The 21699-nt window shown below is 53.3% G+C and overlaps 8 protein-coding genes across 8 annotated transcripts; 4 read left to right on the forward strand and 4 right to left on the reverse strand.

Moving 5' to 3' along the window:
- Positions 1 to 403: 403 nt before the first annotated feature.
- Positions 404 to 1270, forward strand: DACRYDRAFT_49925 (uncharacterized protein; the record flags this gene model as incomplete). Its single annotated transcript, XM_040774951.1, has 1 exon — positions 404 to 1270. The coding sequence occupies one exon, from the start codon at positions 404 to 406 to the stop codon at positions 1268 to 1270; it is 867 nt and encodes a 288-aa protein (XP_040630821.1).
- Positions 1271 to 6043: 4773 nt separating this feature from the next.
- On the forward strand, positions 6044 to 7376 carry DACRYDRAFT_127564 (uncharacterized protein; the record flags this gene model as incomplete). The annotated part of the gene is made up of 4 exons (XM_040770937.1): positions 6044 to 6149; positions 6198 to 6545; positions 6597 to 6993; positions 7094 to 7376. The coding sequence occupies 4 exons, from the start codon at positions 6044 to 6046 to the stop codon at positions 7374 to 7376; spliced, it is 1134 nt and encodes a 377-aa protein (XP_040630842.1).
- Positions 7377 to 7479: 103 nt separating this feature from the next.
- DACRYDRAFT_65031 (SE-domain-containing protein) lies at positions 7480 to 9182 on the reverse strand. The gene is made up of 2 exons (XM_040775768.1): positions 9151 to 9182; positions 7480 to 9105 (listed from the first exon to the last, which is right to left on the reverse strand). Exons 1-2 carry the CDS (start codon positions 9175 to 9177, stop codon positions 7639 to 7641), a joined length of 1494 nt encoding a protein of 497 aa, XP_040630822.1. The 5' UTR covers positions 9178 to 9182; the 3' UTR covers positions 7480 to 7638.
- Positions 9183 to 9483: 301 nt separating this feature from the next.
- On the forward strand, positions 9484 to 11598 carry DACRYDRAFT_115219 (uncharacterized protein; the record flags this gene model as incomplete). The annotated part of the gene is made up of 3 exons (XM_040769956.1): positions 9484 to 9547; positions 9593 to 10548; positions 10600 to 11598. 3 exons carry the CDS (start codon positions 9484 to 9486, stop codon positions 11572 to 11574), a joined length of 1995 nt encoding a protein of 664 aa, XP_040630823.1. The 3' UTR covers positions 11575 to 11598.
- Positions 11599 to 11821: 223 nt separating this feature from the next.
- Positions 11822 to 13448, reverse strand: DACRYDRAFT_115220 (uncharacterized protein; the record flags this gene model as incomplete). The annotated part of the gene is made up of 6 exons (XM_040769957.1): positions 13313 to 13448; positions 13171 to 13257; positions 13100 to 13112; positions 12923 to 13051; positions 12697 to 12870; positions 11822 to 12645 (listed from the first exon to the last, which is right to left on the reverse strand). The coding sequence occupies exons 1-6, from the start codon at positions 13376 to 13378 to the stop codon at positions 11822 to 11824; spliced, it is 1293 nt and encodes a 430-aa protein (XP_040630824.1). The 5' UTR covers positions 13379 to 13448.
- Positions 13449 to 14051: 603 nt separating this feature from the next.
- DACRYDRAFT_106091 (uncharacterized protein) lies at positions 14052 to 15535 on the reverse strand (the record flags this gene model as incomplete). Its single annotated transcript, XM_040768196.1, has 6 exons — positions 14052 to 14800; positions 14851 to 15027; positions 15081 to 15215; positions 15267 to 15285; positions 15337 to 15420; positions 15473 to 15535. 6 exons carry the CDS (start codon positions 15533 to 15535, stop codon positions 14052 to 14054), a joined length of 1227 nt encoding a protein of 408 aa, XP_040630825.1.
- A 2849-nt stretch (positions 15536 to 18384) lies between these two features.
- On the forward strand, positions 18385 to 19562 carry DACRYDRAFT_49646 (kinase-like protein; the record flags this gene model as incomplete). The annotated part of the gene is made up of 3 exons (XM_040774922.1): positions 18385 to 18927; positions 18981 to 19217; positions 19299 to 19562. The coding sequence occupies 3 exons, from the start codon at positions 18385 to 18387 to the stop codon at positions 19560 to 19562; spliced, it is 1044 nt and encodes a 347-aa protein (XP_040630826.1).
- A 762-nt stretch (positions 19563 to 20324) lies between these two features.
- DACRYDRAFT_106093 (uncharacterized protein) lies at positions 20325 to 20909 on the reverse strand (the record flags this gene model as incomplete). The annotated part of the gene is made up of 1 exon (XM_040768197.1): positions 20325 to 20909. One exon carries the CDS (start codon positions 20907 to 20909, stop codon positions 20325 to 20327), a length of 585 nt encoding a protein of 194 aa, XP_040630827.1.
- Between the last annotated feature and the right edge of the window lie 790 nt (positions 20910 to 21699).

Genomic DNA, 21699 nt, shown 5'->3' on the forward strand with positions numbered 1-21699 from the left:
CCGAACGCGATCTGCGACTACTCTACTTCGATGGAGTGTCTGCGGCCATTCTTCCAACGGGAACCCAAGACACTCAAGATATTATTATCTATGGGAACGTCTCCGAATTTCATCGCGAGCCATATGCTCGGCTGTCACAACTTTGTAAATGGGCGGAAGACTACGAGCTGGATGGCGTTTTGAGAATGGAGTACGACTTGTGGGTCCTCTGATACTGCTTTCTGTCCCATTCTCACTGCTCAGTGAACTCATGTATTGTAACTTTAGCGATGGCGGTATTAATTGGCTGTCAGAGGTGGACGTAGTCCCCTGTATGCTGGACCGACCACCTGGATGGAAAGGCACCGTACGCGATCCGATGATTATGGCATACGAGATCCTTGCGGCTGGTAACTGGGCCAATATGGTGGCACTGACTGGATTACGCGTCGACTACTCAAGGCTTGTGGTTTTGTATAACGAAAAGTACAAGAGCCTCGTCAACCTAAGACGCAATGCCTCGAGTCGACTGCAACACCGCTTGCTCAACATATCCATGGTCGACGTAAAGCTTTTCCGCGAGGAGCTGCAAAGTGTACTCCTTCGACCCTCCGAGGACACGGGAAGTGGGATTGACTGGCCAGCTTTGATGGGGCATGTGATTGCATCCCACGCCGATCGGCTGTCCTTCCTTCAGCACATTCTGCATGCGCTTGATCGTCACACAGATATGGGTCAGCGGGAGTACCACGATGTTCCGCGCCTTATTTCGGATGTTCGACAACAAATCATGACGATGCTTGCTCCGTGTATTTCACGAGCATCCTTCAGTGGGATGAATGGAACGAAACTCAATGACACCTGGTTTGAGGCGACAATGGAAAGATGCTCGACACGATATACGTCCCATCTTCCCGTAGATCGTCTTTCTTCCCAAGAGCTAGTCCTGAAAACGGCGGTGGAGGAAACGATGCACGAGATCTGTCGCACGTTGTTAATCGTCTGGAGAACAGCATATTCGGCCGAGGCCATCATACCGAGTTATGAGCAGGTTGCTTTAGTGGAAACGTGGATGGTAGAGATAGACCGCCTGATTATGCGGCTTGATTGGGTCGAGTGGCAGAGATGTGATCCACCATGTTCCCCTGATCATTATTGTTCCCTGCCTCAGTGGCCGCTTGATGGTATCAACGATGGAACCGAGGACGTATTTCCACACTGTATCTCCAGAATCCATTATCATCCGCTTACCGATATCCGATCTGTTTTCCCTTCCTCCGCTATTCACTAATTTCTGTGAGGTTAGAACGAGATATTTTGTTGTATCTAGACACACTCTTCTCTCTACGTCCCCGTGAGTGATGCACGCAATCTTCTGGGCTTACGAGTTTCCGAACAGTTGCTTCCGAAGTTAACGTTCACCATTACCAAGTCGCAACATGTGCTTACGTTGTCATATTAGAAATATGCATTCCATCCTCCTCGGCCTATTCTACTTTTTTTTCAGCCTCTTGCCATGAGCCCGGGATCCAAAAGCGCGATACTCCAATAACCGTCTTCGCGCAGACAACGCCTCCATGGGATGTGTCGCCGGATCCTGATGCTACCGGTCCTCTCATCTTTGACGCAGCAGCTCACCTGGTACATCACGATTCTAATGCATACCACCGCAATGGTTAGGCATGTGGTTATTGTGCAATATATTTTGTGCTGATGTGGACGAAGGGCACGTTGTGGTTCCTGTCACTGTCTCCGCTGGGACGCTGTTGTATTACGGCAAGAATGGCCTTCGTGACCAGGCTCCTCCAATGGGCGCTGAATGGCTCACATTTCACATCGATCACGCTTTGAGGTTCTCGGCGTTTCAGGGGCATTTGTACACATATGCCGCCGAACGCGACCTGCGATTACTCTACTTTGATGGGGTGTCTGCAGCCGTTCTTCCCACCGGAACGCAGGACACTCAGAATATTATTATATATGGAAACGTCTCCGCCTTTCATCCTAATGCATACACTCGGATATCGCAGCTCTGTCAATGGGCCGGGGACTATAATCTTGATGGATTCCTGAGAATAGAGTACGACTTGTGCGTTTTCCTATATGCCTTTACGTCTCATCCCATTCTTATTGCAGGGCAGTGAGGTCATGTACTGTAACTTTAGCGACGGCGGTCTCAAGCCACTGTCAGATGTTGACGTGATATCCTGTATACTGGATCCCCCTGATGAATGGAAAGGCAGCTTACGCGATCCGATGCTTATGGTGTACGAATTGTACGCGGCTGGCAATTGGGCTAATACGGTGGCACTGACTGGATTACACATCGACTACTCAAGACTCATTGTCTTGTTCAATGATAAGTACAAGAGTCTTGTCAAACTCAGACGCAATGCCTCGAGTCGACTCCAATACTGCTTGCTCAACATATCCATGGTCGACGTACAGCTTTTCCGCGAGGAGCTGCAAGATATACTCCTTCGACCCCCTGACGACACGGGGAGTGGGATAGACTGGCCAGCTTTGATGGGGCATGTGATTGCATCCCACGCCAATCGGCTGTCCTTCCTTCAACACATTCTGCATGCGCTCGATCGTCACACAGATATGGGTCAGCGGGAGTACCACGATGTTCCCCGCCTTATTTCGGATGTTCGACAACAAATCATGACGATGCTTGCTCCGTGTATTTCACGAGCATCCTTCAGTGGGATGAATGGAACGAGACTTAATGACACCTGGTTTGAGGCGACAATGGAAAGATGTTCGACGCGATATACGTTCCATCTTCCTTTGGATCGTTTTTCGTCACAAGAGCTTGTTCTGAAAACGGCGGTGGAGGAAACGATGCACGAGATCTGTCGCACTTTGTTAATCATCTGGAGAACAGCGTATCCCGCCGAGTTAATCACATCAAGCTATGAACAGATTGCCTTGACCGAATCATGGGCAGTAGAGATCGACCGTCTGATTGGGTGGCTTGATTGGGTCGAGTGGCAGCGCTGCGATCCTCCCTGTTCCCCTGACCATGTTTGCTCTTTTCTTCAGTGGCCGTATGATGGCATTCGCGACGGAACCGAGGACGTATTTACACGATGTATCTCCAGATTACACTACCATCCGCTCACCGATCTTTTGAGTTTCCCTGAGGCTCAGACATTTTTGTAGTGATAAATCTAGAGCTCCTTTATTGTTGATCACTTCGAGTTGTACCAACGTGACGAAGTGCATGGTATCTATTGTCTGCGTGCGCATGTGAGAAATCTTCCAGGATGCCCTGGCGCGTCGCGCAAAACGTCTCTAATGCCCTTTTCGTCCGGCGTCGTCCACAATGCCCTTCATTCCTTGCGCACGGAATGTATCTAATTACATTGTCTGTCTAGGGGGACCCGCTCCTGGCTCTTTCCTCACAGTTGCTGGACGACCACGGTGCATCTTTCGCTGAGGGGGATCAAGTGCGGTGTCCGGATCTAGCTCAGATAGCAAGACCATCGGGTATGGAACTTGGTAGGTTTCATGCAGCGTTGAGTTGAGGTAGCACTTGTCAAAGTACTTGCCGGGCGCTTGATTGAATTCATAGCAAGCGGCAATTGCATGTGCACATGGTATAAGGTACTGCTGGAAGAACCGGCACGAACACATTCCCCCCTTCAATTCTGGATCCAACATCACGTCGTACTTGTCTCCACCTGGTCCTTCGACAAGAGCTTGTAGATGAACCGATGGTGTCACTTTAAAAGTCCGGGCAGCAACACAATTGTCAGTGTAGACCTTGAGGTGCTTCGCCACGTAATCGGAATCGGTTGATGGCAGAGTGAGAGCATACGTCCGGCGCTTGTAATGGTGTGCCATCTGATGACACCATATGTAGTCGAGGAGTTTAAGCACCGGTAATTCATGAGTTTCACGGAAGACATTATTCATGACTTCCGCTGCATTTGATGTGAGTCGACCAAAGCGTGGCTCAATAAATGCATAGCTTGCCCATGCAGCTTGTTCAATGACTGCGAGATAAGGTGCTGCCCCGGGTTTGACGTTCTGATCATTGTGGACCGCGTCTAAGTGTTTGTTGAATTCCTTCTCAGTTGGCGCTTTGGCAAGGTTCCAGATGTGATCTTCAACTGGTTTGCCAAAGTGTCGGACTGCATTCGTAATGATGTGCTTGACGCAGAATGCTTGTTCAACGAGCAGAAGTTCATCCGAGATGGCTTTGAGCAAGCCCTTCTGCCGATCGGATATGATTGTGGTTGTTGGGCTATCGAGCCCGTTGAGAGATTCCTTGAGTGATTGGAGGAATGAGGACCACGTCCGGGTATCTTCTTGTCGTGCAATAGCCCACGCTAGGACAAGCAGCTTGTCTTCCACATCATGTGTAACCGCCATGAGAAGGACATATTCGTAAGATGTCTTCGTGAATGCACCATCCACTGCGAGAAAGTGACGGACAGAACAGCATGCACTCTTTGATAGATGTAGCTAGTTAGCGATGCGTCCGCACTACCCACATGCCTATAGGGACTGCTGACTAAGCGGAGGCAAACGGAAGCATTCCGGGTGCACAGATGATGCAGTTAGAAGTACATCCAATCTTCATCTCTTGCATCCACTCAAAATACGCCCTGTCTGTGCTATCCAACCTGGATGACGCCAACTAGTGTCAACAACTGTTATCATAGGTCCTCACAATAGGAGAAGACGGTGGATTCCCCTTCATGGTCAAGACTGGTTGATTTCCTTATTTGGTCGAGGGTAGGGTTCGTTAACCCCAACCCATCCTCGGCATAACCCGAGTCCTTGTCAGTGGTCAGACCCTAGCTCCTCGCTGTAGCACAGTGAACACCCTGCTATCTACACCTTATCACTCTTTGCAGCAGCCGAGCATATGAACAAGGACGTGAAGGCATGCTTTGAGTCGAGTGAAATCTTGATCGTTGCTCCGGGGTCGCAAGCTGCAAGACGCGCTGCATAAGCTGGGAGGGTTTGGAATTCCTTCAGCTGATTCTCAACGTGATTGCCAATAATCTGCCGCTTTGCTCGATAGGCTTGCTGAGGCTTAACACTGATGTTATGCCATCGAAGGGTGTCCATCACGGTTGACATCTTGACTCAGCCATCAACAGGCATGATCTTCTTCAACTCGGCAACAAGGAACTGAGTTCGACTTGTAGCTGCACGAGGCTTGATAGCATGTGTCTGACAAGTATGATTGGCTTCAAGATTGCGTACACGGAAGACCCCGTCTTTGCCCCCAACCGACGCATAGAATCCACAGCTCTCCACCCTGCACTTCACAATCAGCCGACTCTTATCTCTCTTGCTAACGCGGTAGGTTGCTGCCTGGCTGTTAGAGAAGCCTGTGAGAGCATTTCGAGCATCATCAAGCGAGGCAAATTCTTGCCCAATGAAGATAGTGTTGGCCATGGCAAATGAAGTGTGTACGTGTCCTCTGTTGACGCGCGATGACGCATCCGTCACTGAGGGCATGGTAGATGACACCGGACATAAAGGGCAATATAGACATCTGCACGACGCGCGAGGGCATCCTGGAAGATTTCTCTGCGCATGTCGATGTCCTGGAGCCGGCCGTTTCACTCCGCGCGTTCCTCCAACGACCATGTGCGCAAAGACGTTCGCCAGTCTGCCTAATCAATTCTCGACATCGTGCTTCACGTGCCTCTGTTCCTCATAAATGTTCTAGATGTCTCATATTCTGCGGGCTCAGGGGCTGAAATCTACACAGCAGTTCTTAGAGGACTCTGCTGGCAACCTTTAGGCAACTTTGCCCGATGGTGTCGACCAATTGGGGGCATTTCCGACGACTTGAATGCTGATGAACAATTTCAATCGGGTCGGATGGCTAGCTTGGCTTCTACAGACGGTCCGAGGACACTCGTCCGCTGAGGAAATGTGTTTCCTTCAGGTTGACATCTCCTTAAGGATGTAATACCGGCATGGAAGGCGAGATTTTCCCGTCTGGTATTGCAGCTCTTGCTTGATTCTTCCTGCTTGGGGTATAAGTACTCTCTTCGAAAGTATATGCTCTCAACTGTATGCACAAGACAAGATGAGGCTCTCTGCTTTGCTCTCCATGTGCGCGGCGCTTGTGGTCAACGCTTCTCCAATCCCCAACTTTGTATACACTGTCGGTCAGAAGTTCTTCCTGAACGGACGTCAGTAACTCCCGTATGGCCTTGAATGACCTTGACCAAACTCTGCAGATGAGTACACCTTCGCCGGGACGAATGCGTACTGGCTCGCCCAGATGAGCAACTCAGACATCGACCAAGCCTTCTCCGACATCGCCGCTTCGGGAGTAACGACCGTCCGTACCTGGGGATTCAACGATGTGACCTCTGTCCCGAGCTACGGGACGTACTACCAACTGTGGACAAACGGCACCGCAGCGATCAACTACGGCTCTAACGGGCTGGCTAAATTCGACTATGTTGTCCAGTCCGCGGCGGCGCATGGGCTGCACTTGGTCGTCACACTCACGAACAACTGGAGCGATTATGGCGGGATGGACGTGTACGTGAGTGAGCTGGCTCCCAACGCGGGGGGATACCGTAAGTTTCTCACTTGCCTATCTACGCATATTCACTCACAGTCGGAGGCAGACGACCTCTTCTACACCGATCCAACCATCATCGAAGCGTACAAAACGTACGTCTCGGCCTGGCTCACCCGGTACACAGCGAACCCCACCATCCTCTCCTGGGAACTGGCAAACGAGCCCCGGTGCGCTGGGACCTCCTCCCCCGCCTCCTCAGCCTGCGACACCACGACGATCACTACCTGGGTAAGCACCCTCAGCGCATATATCAAGAGTGTCGACCCGTACCACCTAGTCGCTATCGGGGACGAAGGGTGGTTCCAGCGCCCGGGGGCACAGCCGTACCCGTATGATCCGAGCGTGGGGATCTCGTTCGATGATAATATCATGGTGCCTACGCTGGACTGGGGGACGCTGCATTTGTACCCCGAGTACTGGGGTCAGGCGGATAACGTTACCGAGTGAGTCCCTCCTTCACCCTCTCATTCTTATTACGCGCATCTCCCTGCGTCCTTCATCCTGCCTCTCCCTCGTCCTAGAATACAGCTCATGCAGAGACAGATTCGGCATCGCCTGGATCCGGGACCACGCCACCGTCCAGAAACTCGCCAACAAGCCCGTAGTAATCGAAGAGTTCGGAGTGACGATCGCGAACCAGTCACTCGTCTATCCTCAGTGGTGGGACGAAGTCCTCAGTTCGGGACTGGCGGGGGACGCGATCTGGCAGTCGGGGAGCTACTTGAGTGGCGGACCGAGCCCGAACGATGGGTTTACTTATTATCCTAATTCGACGGTGTATGCGCTTGTGAGGGAGTATGCGGGGTTGTTGAAGGCGCGGGGATAGGGAGGGATCAGAGACTAAGAGGGTCAGAATAGCTTTGTAGCTATGTAACGATACGAGCGAAGCACACTCCCAAACCCAGGTATCCCATGATCTGAAGCAGAGAGTGAATAGGGCTCGATTACCATTCCTAGCTGCGTACAGCATCTACCAAGTAAGTGAAGTTCTCCAACCCCAGCCCTGCCAAGAAGGCGAGGGTGTGCTTTCAGTCCATTCCCAAGTCTCACCCCCTTCGCTTGCTCCCCGCCCGGGAGGGGGCTGGGGGCTAGAGCGTCAACCCACCCCACCAAGCCCTCGTAAGATCTTGCATCTCCACCCACATCAGGGGCAAGAACACCACACAAGCGACCCACAACAACCTGAACATTTCCCACACCCTGCCCACGCTCGCAAGCGTCAGATGGGCATGTCCCGATGTGTACAGCGGCGTATCCCCCGACTCGGATATAGGCGATGCGGGCCGAGTGAGCACACGCCAGACGGCGTATAGTGCCACGGCGAAAAAGTGGTAAAACAGCAGTGCGGGGCGCGGTTCGAGCCCTGAGAGAAGGCCTACCGGGCCCCGGATGCACTCGCCCCCTAGGAGGAAATAGTCGAAACATGCTTGACGGAGCGTTGCGAGCTCGGGGGAGGAGGCGCCGAACAAGTCGTACAGCGCTAGAGAGAGGATGTTGATCGTGCTCGCTAGAGGCTTGCGTTGGAGGTGGAAACGGTGCAGGGCGCGGGCGACGCTGGCCCAGTCTGAGGGGAAGCAGGGAGCGAGCAGCTTCCCAAGGAGCAGCGTGTCGGAGAAAGCGACTGTCATGCCTCCTCCTGTTAGCGGGTGGCGCATGTTGAACGCGTCGCCGACGAGGAGGACGCCTTGCTTGTGCTGCTGCGTTGCTTGCAATGAGGGGGGAAGATAGGAGTTGGGCATGCTCCGCAGACGCTGGGTCTGTAATGCGGATTCTAGCGGTGCTTGGCACGCTTGTGGCAGGTGAGGGAGTACATGTGTCCGGATATGCGCTTGGAGTGCTCCGGTAGAAGAGGAAGGCAGCTTCCCACGCACGTCGATCAGGATCCTCGTATCGCCCGGTGCGAGGCCGTACATGAGCACCGGCCCCTGTCCGGGGATGAGCACGACCGTCCCGTGTTCTTCTACCGGAAGGCGGGCGCCGTGTAGCACCAGACCGACAAAATGGCTCCTTGTGATCGGGGCAGGGGAGCGGAGGAGGATGTGCCGGAACTTGGAGGCATGTCCGTCGGCTACTATGACGAGGTCTGCTGGGAATGGAGTGGGATCACCGTTTTTCGGCGTGGCGGTTACGCCTATTACACGCCCGGTTTGCGGGTCCTCGAGCAGGGAGTGCACGGTCGCTTCTTGCAGGGTTACCCCCGGGGTGGTGGCCACTTCCCGCCTGAGAGCAGCGACGAACGCACCGTGGTGGAATGACCTGCCCTGTTCGCCTTCTGGGTAGGGAACGCTGACCTGGGCATCTTGGGCCGTGTTGACTATACAGTACCCTTTTGCGGGGACAGCGTGTATCCCTTCGAGTGCACCTTGCAGTCCTAGTGCACGGAGAGCGTTTACCCCCCCAGGCTGGAGGAGTTCGCCTACGATACGATCTGGGCCTTGGGGAGCGAGATCGCGTTCTAGGATGAGGATCGAACGGGGATTTTGTGAGAAATGTTGTATTGATCTTGCGAGAGTGAGACCTGCTGGACCTCCGCCGATTATGAGAATGTCGGTGTGCTGCAAGGGGATTAGTGGGGGTTCAAGAGGGCGGGGGGTACTTACTAGTTGGGTAGGTGCAGGGGAGGCCATGGTCGTTCAGAGGAGGAAGAGAGGAATGAGTTGAGGTAGATAAAGGACCAGAGAACGTGACGGTACAGAAATTGAAGTTAGGCACCCGACCGCACGGGAAAGGGTTCAATGATGAGAACGTGATTATGCGGAGCGGAATAGAGCGGATTGGGGAATTATTCTGTAGGGGACAGAACAGCGGGTCCGGAGGAGCAGATTAGTGGCTGTGTAGAAGTATATGCGGAACCGAACTAGAGCCACAACCTCGTGCAAGAGTCATCCCCGAGTCGTATGGACGGCATTGGTACACTACAATACCCAATCGCTATGAATGTACCACCCCCTCCTCTCCCTATTCAGCCATTACCAGAAGGTTGGACAGAACATATATGTAAGCCATATCACTCATTATATATCTACTATCTCACAACACAAGCACCCATCGGGCTAGCATACTATTACCACGCACCATCACGCACTTCCATATGGCTACGTCCTACTCTCGAGACTCCCCTCCTCATTCCCACAGATGCAGAAGGAGATGAACATCCGATTGCTCGAAAGATCATGTCCGGTACGGGGTGGGCAAAGATAAAGACAAATAGGGGGAACGTATTCTGGAGAAATGCACAGAGGGGGGTGAGCGTGTGGGAGATACCGGAGGAGTTGGAAAGGACGAGGAAGAGGGCGCTGGAGGAGGAGGGGGAAGAAGGGAGTAACAAGAGGATGAAAGTACAGGAAGAGGAGGAGGATGGGGAAGAGGAAGAGGGAGAGGAAGACGGGAGAAAGGAAGAGCAAGAAGCGCGGGAAGCTGCCACCCGCTGGGCGCAGGAAGAACAAGCGCGTCAAGAAGCCGCTGCTGCTGCTGAACTCGAAGCTGCAGAAGAAGAGAAAGCAGCCGCTGCCGCAGCCGCTGCCAAACCCGCGATCCCCAACCTCACCCCTGACGAAGCGCGCGCAGTTTTCCTCTCCATGCTCCGGGAGCTCAACATCTCCCCTCTCTTGCCATACGAAGACGCGCTCCCCCTTCTCGTCAAAGACTCTCGGTACTCCCTCCTCCCCTCCGCCTCCGAACGACTGGAGGTGTTCAACTCATTCTGTCGGACAGCCGCTTCCTCCCGCCCCGCGTCAGTCAAGCTCAGCGCGGAGGAAGAGTTCGCCAAGCTCTTACGTAAGGAAGTGACGAGCACCAGGACGAGCTGGACCGAGTGGCGCAGGAAATGGAGGAAGGATAGGAGGTTTTGGGGCTGGGCGGGGGACAGGGAGAGGGAGGGGAGGTTTAGGGCTTGGCTGAAGGAGTTGGGGGAGAGGAAGCGCCTGGAGGCGGAGAGGGCGAGCAGGGAGTTTGGGGAGATGCTCGCCGAGCAGGGGGTGGAGGGGCCTTGGTCCGAGGTGAGTGAGACTGGCTTGGGAGAGGAAGGGTGCTGACGCGCGTGTGTGTAGGTTAAGAGGCGTTTTGCGGGGGATAGGAGGTACGACGATGTTGGGTCTTCTTCGCTCAGGGAAGAACTGTACAACGCCTACCTCTCTTCCCGTGCTTCAACTTCCACATCTGCGCCCACTGCGGGCGCTTCCGCCTCTGCTCCTGCGCCCAGCACCAAATCGGAAAAGCACGAGTCTAAACTAGAAAGACAACAGCGTGCGCTCCGGGAACGGGAGGCCCAAGTCCGCCAAGAGCTGCAACGCGCATCGCACCAAGCGGGCGAGAGTCGCGCTCTCCTAGGAGCAGGCGAGTCAGAGCGGGAATTCGCTTCTCTCCTCCTGGACGCCGTGCGCGAGTTGGACGTCAGCTGGGCTCAGGCGCTCCCTGCTCTGCGCTCCGACCCGAGGTTTAGAGGGCTGAGCGAGGGGAGGAAACAGCAGATGTTTGCCGAGCATAGGGACCAACTCCGTCTTCGCCAGATCGGGGCTCTGCGTACGCTCTTCCTCGCCCATGCGCCGGAGCTCGACACGCCCTTCTCCGCATTGCCCGTATCGCTCATCACCAGTCTCCCTGCTTCCAAGCTCGGGCTCAACCCGCGCACCCTGGCAAAAGAGTTCGATACCTGGTGCGAGGAGAAACTGGCTACCGCTAGGAAGGAATTTGATGACATGCTCCGGGAGAACTCGTTTGTCCAGTTCTGGGGTCAAGCGAAGAAGCTCGGCCAAGCCTCGGCAGCAGAAGCAGAACAACAAGGCGTACAGCTCGAAGAGACAGCAGCGTACGGTGACGAAGAGGAGTTCGTGAGCGAGGAAGCGGACGGGGCTGGTGGGCTGGGCAAGCGGGCTGCGGAGGTGGGGCTGGAACAGGTCGAGAGGGTCTTACGTGGGGATAGGAGGTGGAGGGCTTGGGATTGGAAGAGGGAGGAGAGGGACAGGTGGTTGAGGGAGTGGATGGAGGGGATGAAGGCGCCGGCGTTGAGTGTGCATACGGCGTAGGGTTGTTGTAATGGCATGTGATGCGTAATTGGGAGATGGGCGAGTGTGTATGGAGTTGTAGCTTGCCGGCGGGGATGTTAGCTAATCCCGCATTATCATTGAACTGTTTTTCATTCTGAAGATGATTGAGGCAGTGTACATATGTGACGTGTGAGTATGAAGTGCGGTCTAAGTTGATTTGCAAGTATCTGGACTATGCGGTGGAAGGAAACATCTCTCAGTCTAGGCTGCTCGAGACCCGACGCCATCACCTTTTCTCGCCCGAGGCGCTCGAACTCACCGACGACTGACTCCCGTGATACAGGGGCAACGGGCCCCATTTTTCAGGACAACAATACCCATATGCGCTTGGTACCCATTTCTCCCCAGAACGCTCCTCGTCCACCAGCGTCGTACGTTTCTCGTCCCATTCCGTATGCGCATGGCCCGAGATAGGCTCGCTCGACCGGATCGGGCTTGCGTAAGGCACCGCTTCGGGCCCGAGGTGGTAGAGCGTCGAGTGGGAATTGGCGGCGTGGACGTCGATCTCTGCCATCGAGGAAGGGGCGGGTGTGGGCATGGGGGGAAACCAGGGAGCGGGTGAGGGAGGGGGTGGGGAGAAGACGCCCCCCCGGGCCGATGTAAGGGAGACTCGGTACTGGGATTGCCGATTTCGCCGTCGGCAGAGAAGGATGACTGTGGCTATGAGTGCGAGAAGACAGATGCACCCGCCGACGGCGCCGCCTATGATCGCTCCTAATCGCGCTCCACTCATACTAGAGCTGGCGGCGGTGTCAACAGCACTGCTGGGCGCTGCTTGGGATGAAGAGGTTGATGAAGCAGAGGAAGGTCGAGAGGTAGATTGTTGGCTCGAACCTGTATTCGATGGAACTACAAGCCCAGGGCCGGTGTTCATCGTTCCTGATGTCGTGCGTGAAGACGTACCTCTTGTTGGAGTGGAAGCGATTATCGTCTGGGTCGTCACCCAGGATGTAGAGTACCCACCGCCACCGGCTGCGTTTACGATCGCTCCGATAGCAGTTCCGCTCACGAAAACAGGGACGGTCGAGGTCCCATCAGTATCCGGAAGACCTGAGTGATCTTAGATACATTTTTCAAAGGGACAAGGAACGCGAGTCTCACCGTCTAATCCAATCTGATCGGCAAGCATAAGGTCAAAGTCCTGCGTGGACTGGATCATAGCGTATGAAGGTATAAGAACTCCTGAAGGAAGGATAGGATATCCAGTCCGTCCGATGACCGGTGTTACAGTGTCGCACTCCTGAATATACTGGGCCCAAGTGGAGCTCCTGTGACCTTTGAAAAAGTCATCAGATCTTGACAAATACATGGTTCCATCCGGACGTACCAGCGCAGGAATAACAGGCCGATAAAAGATAGTATTGTACAGTTGAACAGTAACAAGGAATGTCCAGATTGCCGGAACCTGGAATTATGAACATCAGCCCGCCAGTGCCATCGGGGGTGATAGCAAAATCTGCTTTGGGGTTAGATCCTGCATGGCGATGAATCACGACGCTCTCACCTCCGGAAAAACACTGAAAAGGAACAAGAATCAGCCTCAGGGTATAAGTTTCCTTATTTACGATAACTCACTTGCCCCATCAGCTCCGCAAATACTAAACACGGCGACTGCCCCAGAGCATTACTCAACCACGTATTCTGCATAACAGTGACGTTATTCTGTAGCAATAATTGAGTGCGTGTACAAAGCGAGCAATGCCAGCGGTGCACTTACAACAATCGCCCCGAGTACTTTAGGAATCCCCAGATAAGTGAAATACAAAAGAACCAAACCAACCATTGAGGGAGTTCAGAGAAAACGGACGGCGAAGACAGTCCCGCAACAACTCGGATACCAGCCATAAATCCACAACTGGCCTTAGCACTGGACGTCGATAACAACGATGTGTGCTGGGCCCTATCAAGGCCACAAATGGTAGAGGCTGTGAAGAAGCACGCCGCGCACAGCCTTCTCCCATTCAGTGGCCTCACAAGCGTTGTTATGAAGGCGATGAGGATGTAACCGCACTCTTTGTTCTTGCGTGACAACAATCAATTCGGCCGCCGCCGCACGGGTGTTATTGGACGGAAGCACTTTGGCGGCGTAAATGAACATTCATATCGATGGCCTTGAGGGAAGTCGCCGTAGATCTCTGCGTTGCCGCAATAATGGACAGTCCCTGAATGATTGACCATAGAGCCAGCACAACGGTAACGACTTGTAGATCTCCCATTCTTTCCATCTTCATGTCATCATGGGAAATTACTACCCATCAATACTGGCTAACCAACGCCACTCATGGGGTTCTATGTGGGCTCATTCGTCCACATAGCGCAAAAGAATTGCATTGTAGTGCTGAAGCCATGCTGATACATCGAGAGTACATTGAAATGTTAACGTACAAAAGGAGGTGCAAGGACTCCTTGTTACTCACAGATACTATAATCCTTGGATAGATACATCTTCGTATTGCTCAGACGCGTGGTGCTGAAGTGTTCGGCAAGAGAGAGGGCAAGGGTTTTGGTTGTCGTCCGAATGCTAGCACTGTTTTCTCTCGAATACGGTCCTCATGTCGGCAGCGCGCTTCAGGATTTACTGGAGAAGGCAATACGGTCTGGGTCGATAATACCATTGTACCGCTTCGGCTCAGATCCGCGTATTCTGGGGGCGGCGTGCGGCCTCGTGCATGGCCAACTGAAGGCGTCACAGAAGATGTGGAGTCGGTCAGAGATATCGGATGTGGAGATATAGGGGAGTCGTCTGAAGCCCGTCGACCAGGGAGCCACACCAGCGGAAGCAATGGGGCAGGCTTGTCATTCAACTCGAAGTGGTCTCTGGATCTTCGCCTCTTCCTCCAGAGCAGGCACACCAGACAGATGGAGACTAGGACGAGAATGATACCACCCACTACCCCGCCTATCACAGGTGCAATGGGGAAGGATTCACTGACACTAGCACCATGACTGTCAGAAGGTGTGGAGAAAGTATTGGTTGGTTCGGCAAGATGTCTCGAAACAGTAGGGAGCTGATTTTGCAGTGGCGTGGAAGTAGTGGATGCATAAACAGTCACAGTGCCACTACTATGGTAGGCGCCGCCTGCAGCTGAGGTTGGCAGGGCGGGCAAGAACGAAGGAGCCGATTGTTGGCTGAATATGCTTGGTTCTAACGTATTGGTCGTCAGTTCGATCTCGAGTGTTGTTACCGGTCCGGTGTCCGGAAACCCTGGAAGTGAATCAGGTGTGGATAACAAGTATGGGCAGAAAGAATCGGACCCAAACTTGCGATAGCGTCAGCCGTGGATACTGAGAAGTCGCCTGTGGATTCCACCATGGCCCAGGCAGGAATGCTGATATTATGCGGAAGGGTACCGGGGAAGTACCCAACAGCAATCGACGTTCCGGTCGCACTGCACTGTCCTATCCAGTCACTCCACGTCATCTGAGGCAGGCCTGAACGGACCGGTGTTAGCGATGAATCCTACCCCATGGCAATCGACGCATACCTTGGCAAGAGGAACACGCCGTGAAAAGGTAATATGACACTGTGGAACACCAACACTGAAGCGTGTTGGAGCTGCTTGAGGACTCCAGGGCAGTAGGCGTAGCCAAGACCTGTGTGGTGAACGCACCTACCGGAGCTATAAATGACAGTGAGCACCATGTTGGGCAATAAATCAGGATATCCATACAGAATCCCGAACACTGAGGCTTCCACAAATATCAGAACTGCTGTTCAAAATCGAGAAAAATGGGACCCACAGCTCCCATCAAGTCCGAAAAGATTTGACAAGGGCTATCTCCCTTATCATTATTAAGAAGGGTGGGTATCACGGAGCAAGGAGGCTGCGCAGTCGAAATGAGAACTGGGTTTATAAACGATGAATTGTTCACTTACATCTTGGCCGCGAACAAGTCGCAGTGTACTGAGGAGCACACTTAGGTATATGACACCGGCCATCAAGGCAACCCAAGGGAAGAGAAAGCAAATTTGTCAAAGATCGACCAAATATTTCCAGACATCCGGTTCTATATAAATGACAGGCGACTGGCTGAGCAGAGCACGAGCATCAATTAACGGGGCAACTGCGTTGCTTTGACTTGTGCGTAGCACAGCCTCTGAGCATGTCTTCGGCGACCGACCGCGCAGGGTGCTACTCGGTGTGGAGGGAGCAGGGCGTAATCAAACGGGTTGCATCAAGGGCCGGTGACGAGCAAGGATACAGCGCCGGTGAGCATGTTCGGATATGCAGGCGTTGCTCTGAACGAAGGGACAGTGATAAGGATGCGGATGGAGCAAGGGCAGAGAACGAGACAAGTAGCAAGTCTATTCCGCACTCAGACTCAGCTGCTGTTTGACAGGTGTCCATCATTCAAGAGTTTGCCTTCAAACATCGTGATATCCGTACTAGCGTCTGTGTCGGAGCATTTGCCGACGCCTTTGGCTCGGTGATCAGCAGGATGTGCGGAAGCAGATTGAGGGTATGATAGTACTGGGGTGAATCGATCTGACTGGACCAGCTGTAGGAAGAGCACATCGTTACCCTTATGAGCAGAGACCACAGGCTGGGTAGATAACAGGTCGAAGGCAACGGTTGGACGGGAACTTGCAAAAGGTATGGTGATAAATGTTGCCTCTCCATGTTGGTTCCACGTGTTACTCCCGTGCCTCGGAGGCAGACGCGCTGCCCTGGACGCGTCTAGTACGTGTTTTTGCCGCCGTCTCTGGTCCAGGTCCCGCCCGTTTAGGGTAACCAAACTTGGGTCTCCGCAAGCACACACATTCTCGACACAACGGCATAGACTCCCAGCTCATTGTCGACCTCCTCAACCGTGAAATACTCTCCTTTCTACTCTGCCTTCAGGGCTTCATGCTGGTCTTTCTTCTCCTTGCTCTTCGTGTACTTAGCTCAGCGGTCGTCAACCTGCATACTGTCAACGTCGATCGAATCAACGCTTTCGCTTCAAGTTAAACGGTCCTTCAACAATGGCTGCTATCGCCGAACGACCGCCCCTCCCACTGTCTGAATCTTTTCTCCATGATCTCTCCGATGACGACTCCTTGGAGATGCCCGCCTTCAACTACAACTACGACTCCGACGAACCATCACCTCCAACAACCGCTGAACCAGTGACAGCCTTCGCACCTGCTGCGGTTGCCGTCACCTCGACCACTGCAAGCAGGTATCAAAGCAAGATTTCTAATTCAACAGACGAAAATTCTAGAAGGAGTCCGCCGAGTTTGGGAAAGGAAAGTGGGAAGGCGTACGAGAAGCGAACGCCGGAGGGACAGCCTGTTGTGAAACAGCCGAGTTTGTCTGTCAATGCCCAACCTGCAGTAGAAGCAGACGAGATACGGTCGTACGCGACGAGATCCAATGGACCACTCAATTCCAGTGAGACCACTAGATCCACTAAAGGCCTAGGCATCAGTGACAAGAATGAGGTGCGTTGACTATTCTCCAAGTATGAGGCTCAGGCTCACATCCATCGTAGAACCAATCATCCACATTATCTCGCGCTGCTACCATTCCCTCCAATTCCAACCCTCTCGAGACACCTTCGTCCCGTGGTTTTCTGTCATCTTCCTTCAGGAGCGCAAGTCGTCAACCTCGCCTGCTTGGCGGAAAGGCTTTACGCGTTCCTGCTTCTGCGCTCCCATCTGTTGAAGATTCTCCACCTCCCGCAAGCCCACAAGCATCATCATCGCGTCGATCCAGCGAAGCAGCAATCGGGGACAGTCCCCCACCCCCGCCGTATTCATCGCAACCAGAGCGTTCCCCACCAACGGTAGTGCCCAGAGATCAAAGGCCCAGCCTTCGACACCGCAGCCATTCTCGTCCAAGCGATATTGGTTTAGAAGGGCGCAGGAGGAGCGGTGACGGGGATTCTCCTCCCTCGACGCTGGCCGCACCGTCTTTGCGTCGTACAAGTCCAACCGCTCGAGAGCTGCTCCGAGACCATCGGCAAGAAGCATCTGCATCACCTGATTTAGATGGATATTACGGTGACCGCAGCGTAGGTCGTTCGTCCTTGGAACGTCAGTCACGATACGAAGCACCACAAGCGGTACAGCCTGTCACTCGGCCACGTGCACGGACATCGTTGGAAGCAGCCCCACCGGCGATAATCCGGCGAGTATCCCCAGATCTACAGCCCCGATACGCACAGGTTCAGGCTCAGACACCCTCGCCAGAAATGCCAGGCGAACGGGAGTATGCCCGACTCTCTGAACGTTACCGTGGTAGGCATGAGTCTGCTCCGACACAACCAGCATCTTCGCGATACCGCACCTCTACCGCGCTGCCTGACCTTAGCCCCGAATCCCCTGTGTCCCAACCTTCACCTGACACGGAGAACGACAAAGAAAACCCGCGCCCCCGCTGGAAGCTGGGCTATTCGCCCCCTCCAGACCGAGGCTACGGAACAAAACGATCGTTACGCAGCTCCAAGGAATCCCAGGAACGGGAGCAAGAAGCAGGTGACGGCGAATATACTCCAGCCCTTCGTGAGATTGGGAATAACGAAGCACGCAGGGAACTTCGTGTTCCTTCGCGGTCTGCGCCGCCCCTGCCTCCTTCTCAACCTGTTGCACAACGAAGGGACTCTAACCTTGGACTTCCTTCAACCGGCACAATTCGGGCTAGCCACATGGCAGCAGCCGCCCCAATCTCGATTCTCTCGCCGGGCCCAGCCCCCGTGCTAACTATGCAAGCGCCAACACCGAGCGTGCCACAAACCTATCATATCAATCACGAGGAGGCGCCGCAGCTCCAGGCTGCAAAGAGAGCACAGACCTTTTGGGTAAGCATGGACATCGTTAAGACCGCTCAGTTTACTAACGGCTTTCAGGTTAACAAGGTTCCATACGCACGGCTGGATGTTCTCGGCCGCGGTGGTTCCTCCAAGGTTTACCGTGTTTTGACCTCGGATAGCAAGATATATGCTCTCAAGAAAGTCACCCTTGGCGGCGCTGATGACGAGACGCTCAACAGTTATCAAAATGAGATTGCGCTGCTCAACCGACTGAACGGCAACGATCGTATCATTCGCTTGATCGACTCCGAATCGAGCCGCAAGAAAGGCACTCTAGTCATGGTTCTCGAGTGCGGAGAGGTTGATATGGCGAAATTGCTTGAGGAGCGACGAGGTCATCGGCTTCAGTTCCAATGGGTTGAGACATACTGGCAACAGATGTTGGAAGCCGTTCAGGTTATACATGAAGCTGCGATCGTGCACTCAGATCTCAAGCCCGCCAACTTTGTTCTTGTGCGGGGGTCGCTGAAGCTGATTGATTTTGGTATAGCCAAGGCTATCCCTAACGATACCACCAACATCCAGCGCGATGCTCAGGTACGGGTTGTTTTACCTTCACGCACCGAATTACGCGTTGATATGTTCTACAGATTGGTACCGTCAACTACATGAGTCCAGAGGCGATCGAGGATACCAACTTACATAGCGGCGAAGGGAAGCGATGCATGAAGCTTGGCCGTCCAAGTGATGTGTGGTCACTGGGCTGTATCCTCTATCAAATGATCTACGGTGCCCCGCCTTTCCATCATCTCTCAACTTTTCAAAAGATGCGCGCCATCCCGGATCCCAACCACACAATTGATTTCCCGCCTGCTGCCGTGCCCATGGTCCGGGGCGAGAAGGGTCTGGTAGAGGTCAGAACAAGTGACGCTGTAGCCATTCCTCCAGAAGTGTTGGATGTTTTGAAGAGCTGTTTGCAGCGGACCCCCAAAGCGCGCAAAACCATCCCCGAGATTCTCGCATCGCCGTGGTTGACAAAATGGCAACGATCGTCCTCACCGTCTGCTCAGGCCCCCATGGCACCAAGTAGGGGACTCGTATTGCGACCAAACGAGTTCGTTATGACTGTTGCCCATTTGGAAGAGGTACTTAAGCAATCATGTCGCTTCGGTTCCGAACATGGAATGTGCTCCGAAGACACTATCAAACAATGGCGAACTGTGAGCGTATGACACTAACTTTCTAACTATTTGACTGACTTTCTCCCAGAGAATTTTGAGCGCCTTAACAGATTCGGATGACAGGACGGCGTGAAGTTTGCCTTTCTCCGTCCATCATCTTCCACGGTTCATTTCACCATGTCACTTTGCGCAACGTCCAGCATGTGTACTATAGTGCAATAACGACCCACCTCGTCTCTCCTTGCGGTTTTTTGTTGTCTCCCTACAATCACGGGCCCTCACTTCGACGATATCCATCCTCTTCACGTATCCTAGTCTTTTTTATCACGTATGTACCATATCCTGGAAAATTGGGAGATACACGCTCATTGGAGTAATGGAATATTCTTCTGGAGATGCCGGGTGGGGTCCGGTGCGAACCTGTTTTCGCGAGTTGGTTCGAATCTTGCCCAGTTGGTCCCAGTGCCCTTCACTTTACGTGAGGGCATCCAGCTTTTGGGGCACGTCTGGACTCTGGACTCTGGATACAGATGTCAGGGTCCTAAGCTTAGTAATTTAATCCTGCTCCATGTCAAGCAGGCAGGGCAGGGTGCATTGCTCAGCAATTCAATAGCCGGTGCTGCCTAACACCAAATGCGTAAGTCCGATAGATACAATTAGTTAGTGCTCTATCTAGATGTTGTGTAATTATTAATTGATACTACTACACAAAAAACAAGAAAAACAGAGGACTTGGAGGACATCACCTCCAAGCCCATCTATTGTATTTCTACACAGTCAATTTACCAATGACTACAGTTCACGGCCCTTCTCTTACTCTCCCTCTTCATCCGACTCCACCCACCAAGCCTGCTCATCCATCTCCACCTTGCCATCCTTCAGATGTCCATCATTCTTCCTCCAGGCATGCAGCCAGAACCTTGCCCATGTACTCCCTGGCCATTTGCTGAACCTTTTGATGAGCTTCTTCAGGCCAGCGGACTCCAACAACTTGGCATGTTCATACCAAGTTTTGTACTTTCCCTCGAATCCATACACCTCCTTGAAGGCTTGCCCCCAAAGAACATGGCCTGGTGTAGCCTTGTCCATATAGCTACAGATGCAGGTGATGTCACACATGACTTCATTAAAAGTCCGCAACCTGGGCCACGTCTTGTCCAGCACCTCCAGGAGCAGAAGTTGGGCAGGGGAGGATGGCAGCTTGACAGTGATGGGCACAGGCTCTGGCAGTGGTAAAGTCAGGTTGATGGTGCCTTCCCAGTCCATTGCTGTCAGCATGGCTGCTTCAATGCTGTTGATCACATCCTCCACATCTGGCAAATTGTTGGCATTGAGTGTAACCACTCCACTACCCCAGTGTGGACACTTAGGGTTGCTCAGCTTCACATCCTCCACCATCCTGGGCCCAGGTTCAGCATTCCTCAGGTGTATGGGAGCTGGGGATCCATTGTTTACGGCCGGTTGTCTCCTCCAGGATGAGCTTCAGGGAGTAGGCATCATGAAGTTACCAGTCAGAGGTGATGATGGTGGGAGGAGTGGGGATGGAGTCTGCACCAGGGGAGGCTTTGATCCTTGCTTATGGTCTTGAGCCACAACAGGCAGTGCCCTGCCCAGTTCTTTGACTACCTGGGGCCTGTCCTTGTTCACTCTGCCCAGCAGGCAGATCAATAACTCATCCTTTCTGACCTGCACCAGACCCTCCCTTCCCTGACAGTTCCACATCCCCTGCTGCAATTCAAAGAACTTTGCATAGGTGATGTTCTCAAACTTCATCCCAAGGTGTCAGGGCACCAGCTCATTGCTTGGTCAAGAGACATGACTAAGCCTTTATGACATGGAAGTAGCTGGTATACCTTGGCATGTGCTGGAGCCTGCTGGAAGGATTGGATGGTCAGGTGACCTGCTGTGCATGGCTGTGCATGACCTCATATGACCTCATCCTTGGTCATATGACCTGATCACCTGACTAGGCTGAGTAAGCAAGATGTTCTAGCAGGTTCCACCACAGAGGTATAAATATAAGGCCTACTCTGCCTGGGACTGTCTCTTCAGACTTGGTCTCTTAGGATCATCCACAGATACCTATACTGTAGATAGGTCTTAGTCATCAGGTCTACTCCACTTCCTTGTTGCCTGCTTAGACTCTTGGCACTCTTAGGTGAGCAGACTTAGTCAGCCTGTGTTGCCC

Source organism: Dacryopinax primogenitus (genome assembly GCF_000292625.1).
Source record: "Dacryopinax primogenitus strain DJM-731 SS1 chromosome Unknown DACRYscaffold_5, whole genome shotgun sequence".
Taxonomy (NCBI): domain Eukaryota; kingdom Fungi; phylum Basidiomycota; class Dacrymycetes; order Dacrymycetales; family Dacrymycetaceae; genus Dacryopinax; species Dacryopinax primogenitus.